The sequence below is a fragment of the Barbus barbus genome (genome assembly GCF_936440315.1).
Source record: "Barbus barbus genome assembly, chromosome: 22".
In the NCBI taxonomy this organism is placed as follows: domain Eukaryota; kingdom Metazoa; phylum Chordata; class Actinopteri; order Cypriniformes; family Cyprinidae; genus Barbus; species Barbus barbus.
In genome coordinates, this window is record NC_136750.1 from 25,213,090 (window position 1) to 25,219,089 (window position 6,000).

Genomic DNA, 6,000 nt, shown 5'->3' on the forward strand with positions numbered 1-6,000 from the left:
TAACCAAGGTTGCTAAAAGTCTCTGAATGTGACTGTTGCACTTTGTTGTCAGCAGTAGTACATACAGACAAGCAAAGTCAACAGAAATTCCTGCCTGACCTTTGTGTTTGCATAAACATTTGATAAATATCAAGTCTTAAGAACATCAAGTGTTTTAGACTTCAGAAAATCTGCAGTACTGTTAGAAATAGCAGGGACAAACAGTGGGGTATTTACTTCCAGTGAAAGTCATTTTGCTGTGTCATCCTTATCCTGGTGGTGGATAGATATAATGAGTGTTTGTGTGTTTGCATGAGTGTGTCAACATCACAAGGACACTGATCTCACATTTATTCACACTGAAACTTAATTAATCCTTAAGAGTCCAGTACTTGGCTAAGGTTTGAGAACATATTATGAAACCCATCAGAGGCAGATCATGCCAGCATAAGCTTAACTCTAGATGTCTTTGAGATTTAAAAGGGTTTAAAAACAAATCATGCACCAATATAGACATTTAGGTGCAATATCAGCTATAAGTATTAAAAAAATCCTGATATGATGGATCATATAAAAAAATATATATACTTTTTCGTAATTTCAACTAAAGCCAAATCTACGATTTTACATTCTGCATTAAAATAAAACAAAACAAAACGAAAAAAAAAGAAAGAAATGTACACACAAGATTAAGATCTTACACAGTCAATAGGATTGTTAATGGTTTCATACTTTTAAAACCTGGTGTAGAAAAAGAACAGTGCTTGAGTTGGGAAAAAAGTGTTCTTATATTGGCTTAAGTAGATGTAGTTGTATGAGACACTAATATTGGTAGATGTTGATATGGTTGATTATCTACTATGCATCCCTATTAGATATTCTCTCTGGCCTAAAATAAGTTAAACCCTGTGGAAATAAGGCAGTTTTATTTTTACCTTTTTTCTCATATAGGTCAAAGTTGAAGTCATTCTCCATACGAACACCGACGGTGAGGCTGTCATAGGAGAGTAAATGACACTTTGCAGTTTTCTGATCAAAGTTGAATGCTCTGCAAAGAGATATAGCACATATTAATCATAATAATTACATTAAGCATATAAAAACAAGAGGACGGTGACAAAAAATTATTTAATGTCATCACTAAACACTCTTATCATGTAAATCAAAGGATAAAATAGCTATTGTTGTCAGATTTTTGTATTTTGAAGTCAGGTGATGCCTCCAAAAAAAAATAAAAAATTAAAGTCTAACAAGAGCTAAAGGTCAAATGTCATGAATAATCATGCAATTTCTATCTACTAAGAGCTGCGTTTTCTTTCTATGCAGAAGTAACCACAGGTCATCGACCTGACACATCAAAATAGGAAATACTTGGGCTGCTGATTTTTTATTTCCACTGGTGAAACAGATTCCAGCTGCTTCCTCTCACACTGTGTTGTACACAATTAACTAATCGAATTCTATTTCAAATCAGCCAGTTTCCAACTTGGAGTGTGCTCCTTTTACTTAGACACACTTCAGCTGTTTACAATTACGTGTAAGGTGGAGTGTCTTTGTGCTTTAACCTTTGTAGACCTCTGTACCTGCAGGTGAACTGAAGCTTCCTGTTGCGGCTACAGCGACGTGCACACTTTCCCACACTCATCTTGCGGCCTTTGGACATGTAGGACACATCAGGTGGCGTGACCAAGCGCACGGCATCAGTCTTCTGGTAGTCTTGCAGGGCATGCCTCTTTGTTTCTGCCAAAGCACCCAAACATGTGTTTCATAACAGATGGCGTGTGATTTCCTTTCTCTTAATCAGTAAAAGCTGGTTATAAGCCTCATGGGAGAGTCTATAAAACAGAATATTAAATATGGAGCAAAAAAGGAACTAAGATGATGAAATTGTATTTCAACAACCCGCTTAGATGACAATAAGGATGTGCAAAACTACACATTTTCCTAATTGACTAGACAGTTGGACATGTACATAAATAGCCTGTATTAAAAATATAATATATTATCATTGAATCACCCTCATGTCATTTTAAAATGGCATGCATTTCTTTCTTCTGCTGAACACAAGGTATTTTGAAAAACGTTTTGTGACTTTCCTTGTGTAGACAAAAGAAAAATAATAAATAAACACATATTTTCCAAATATCCTCTTTTGAGTTCCATAGAAGAAAGAACGCCATAGATATTTGGAAAGACGTGAGGGTGAGTAAATGATGATGCAGTCTTCATTGTTGGGTGAACTGTCACCTGACAGCTGACTAGAAACCCTCTGTCCTGGTCAGACTAAACCTTTAGTCAGTTTTGCCAAGCTGACTTTTAACATGCTAAAATTCTCCCTTTAAATTAAACACAGATAGAAGTATTACACTCACAAATATCGTAGTTGAGCAACAACTTACTACTAGTAAGGTCACGAATCGACTAGTCAGTTATGGGGTGGATAGAATACTTATTGGATCATAACCTTATTGAGTTACAACAGTAAGAGAAAAAATAATTTGCTATTAAAGGCAGTGGAGCAATAAATTAGCTTTATGTGTATAGCAGGATGCAAAGGCATCAATCACAGTCTGCTTTGGTGAGGTGGTGGAGAGGATTGTGAAGACCAAAGAAATCTGACTCTGATCATTGTGTGCAGCACCAAACCTTCTCAAATCACCACCAGAACCCATCCACGCCAGCTGCAGTCATAAGAATTGAGTTATCTGTCAAGCACGTGGTTAGAAAGCACCAGTTTCACAACCACAAACCACATTGTGAGATCAGGCATGTTTTGTGTGTGTGAAACAAGCCCTAAATTCTGATAGTAGACCAACCAAGGAACATTACACCCCGTCTAAGCTCTAAAACTGACCCAAAGACAACAGTCATGCTCTTTGAAAAGACTCCAGCTCTTGACTAACTCCGAATATTATTAGAACGTATATCTGTGCAGAACAACAAGAACCGAGGTTAGACAGGTTAGAAAGGTCATCTAAACATCTCCTAGGCTCAATATGTCTGAACAAAGGGTTTTATGCCACATTATACATAATGTATTCAATAAAAACTAAGCTGTTATAAACTTTGCGCAACCAATGAGCCTCATTGATCCTTCACTGTCACAGAAGTGCTGCAGATTAGAAATGAAATGACTAAATACAGAATAATTAATAGGCTTTGTGCAATAAAGCTGTTTTGATTTCAAAAGCAGGGTTTCATAGTGCCACACTCCAACACTTTATCTCTCTCTTCGGCTCCATGCACACTGTCGGTGACTCATTTATCCAGATGTTTTGCGAAAAAACAGCCAACTCACCATGAATGTCAACATCTGTGAAGTTTTCCGTAGTGAAACTTCCTACAATGTTTGGGAACTGTGACGCTTTTGATACATGTGTCATTCAAGTCATGAACTGCAATTTGTTGCATGCCCAATGTATTTCAATAGCTGAAAAATTAAACAATTGAAATTTAAGAGATCAATAAAGATGAAAAAATAATGTATAGTTAGCACCGGTCTTCAAATTTCATTGGCTGAGGGATGTTCCAATATTGCTGATATATATCCAACAGCATGTTTACTGTTTGTATCACTTTGCTTTTCTGTGGTTGCAGGATTCCAGATGACAGAGTATTTGATTTGGCTTCTTTTGGAACTACTGTACCTTTATTGGTGGAAAAAAAAAACTACACAAAAGAACAAACATAAAGAAACTTTAAAGTCTGTGTGAACTGGAAGTTGCAACTGATTTTATTTTTTTATTTTTTTTATATTGTGATTGTACTTCACAGAATACTGAATAATAAAAAAGAAGGTGGGCCTGATTTTAGCACACCTCCTCACTATATGTAGCTTGCAACAGACTAAAGATTTCAGGAGGGAAGTAGTTAATCATGTTTAGTCCAAGCCATCAAACTGACATTATCAGAAAAGGAATGCCATTTCAAGCTAACTTAAGATTTTTAATAAATATTACAAATATTTTTTATTTATTATAATTTTTATTTTTTTTTTGTAGATTTAATTGCACATATAATTGTTCACCACAAGACTAGTAATATGTACTAACAAGTTTATTTTGATTTCATGCAGACTTTAAATATCCTATACATATACTCAATGGTAATGCAGTAAAAATTTTGGCTACATATTCCATATATATTTTCATACTAATAGTAATGTTATCCACAGTTATCAGATATATGCATATTGTAATTAATTAATCTTTATCTTATAAGTAAACAGTGATTTTTAAGAAATAAACACATGAAATAACATTTTAATTATATATTATTAATGTTTTATCAAATAATAGATTGTAAAACTAAGTTTACATAAGAAGTCTATTTATGCTGTTGTTTATTTGTCCATTGCAGTTTGTGTCAGCACTAATTTGTTTTTTATATGAATATGTAAAAAACCTTGAATGTGTTACTTTCATGAAACAGAGATACTTTGTTCCATTCCAACAGGAATGACCCGGCCATAAATAGCATCATAAGCTCGAGCAGAGACAGTGTTGGGCATCTCCAGAACTCTGTTACAAAAATGAACCATGGTCTAAAACCATGTTTTAGCTACACTTATTGCTATTGCTGTAAAACACAATACAGTTATTACTGTAAAATATGATACATGAGACCCAGTAACACGCTTTCTCTGACTGAAGGAAAAAACTTACCTGAGTAAACCAATACGGCCACACAGAGCAAAATTTTGTAAATCCACATGTCGCTTTGTATAGTTTTACCCCGCCAAAATACAAAAGAGATGTCTTGGCGTTTTCCTCCTTTGAATAAGAATATTTGTCAGAGATAGTCTCTTAAGTGGCTGTAGCTGACTCGAGCGCGTAGTGGACTGACTGAAGATGAGCGCGAGCTGAGAGACTGTACTCACGCGCTCCCTCCCCTTTCTCTCAGTCCATTTAAAGTCGCCTCGCCACTGTCCATTCCTCCAGATAATATTATCGCATATTATCGCATTTCCTGATAGACACGGAGGCTGTTGAACCGATCCGGGAAGTAAAATAAATGCAAATTGTTTATATCGGTTGCCTGTCTAATTTATTGGAGCGGATGGAAAGTGTTGAGGAGATGTCAACACAGCTGTGTGATGCTGACTAAACCTCCCTGAGGGTGTTTGAGAGGAAAGTTGTGAATTGATAAACTCTGGGCCACTCGAGTTGTTTTAGTTTGTAAGACGCGATGGCTTTGAACTCAGGCAAGAAATTATTAATCACATTCACGTTATCATTCACAAAAATGCTGTCTATCTTAGTTTATGCCAAAATATTATAGATAACACAGTTTCCACAGTTTAGTTTACAGATAAAATTGATTATTGATATTAGCCACATAATTATACGTCAAATAAATAAATAAATAAATAATCAATCGGCATGAATCATGCTGCGCTTAATTTTTTTTTTTTTTTTTTTTTGTGGGACATAATGTACTGAATACATGAATGAGTAAATGAATAAACAATTAAACAAAATGACAGTTTTGTAATTAATTATTGACATAGCCAAATAAATACATCAAAAATGGATAACTAACTAAATAAATCAGTAATATATATATATATATATATATAAACGATTAATCGCGATTATCCAAAATAAAGTTTTTGTTTACATAATATATGTGTGTGTACTGTGTATATATATTATGCATATATAAATGCGCACACATACAGTATATACTTTGAAAATATTTACATGTATATATTTATATTCATATAATTTACATTATAGATAAATACATTTCATATATAAACATAACATTTTTCTTAAATACATGCATGTGTGTGCATTTGTATATACATAAATATACACAGTATATTTTGGATGTGATTAATCGCAATTAATCGTTTGACAGCACTAATATATATATATATATATATATATATATATATATATATATATACCCACACACCTAAGCTACCTGTATTTCATTATTTCATGCTGCGCTTTGCTGTGCTTTTCATGGAACATAAATAAGAAAGAAAGAAAGAAAGAAAGAAAGAAACTAAACTAA

The 6,000-nt window shown here is 34.0% G+C and overlaps 1 protein-coding gene across 1 annotated transcript in view; it reads right to left on the reverse strand.

Moving 5' to 3' along the window:
* Positions 1 to 4,821, reverse strand: part of LOC306888363 (hepatocyte growth factor-like) — a 31,234-nt gene extending 26,413 nt beyond the window's left edge. The window contains exons 1-3 of the mRNA XM_079446599.1: positions 4,644 to 4,821; positions 1,563 to 1,719; positions 915 to 1,027 (exon numbers count right to left, since the gene is read on the reverse strand). Coding sequence (XP_079302725.1) covers positions 915 to 1,027; positions 1,563 to 1,719; positions 4,644 to 4,692 — 319 coding nt within the window. The 5' untranslated portion in view covers positions 4,693 to 4,821. The remainder of the gene's footprint in view (positions 1 to 914; positions 1,028 to 1,562; positions 1,720 to 4,643) is intronic.
* Between the last annotated feature and the right edge of the window lie 1,179 nt (positions 4,822 to 6,000).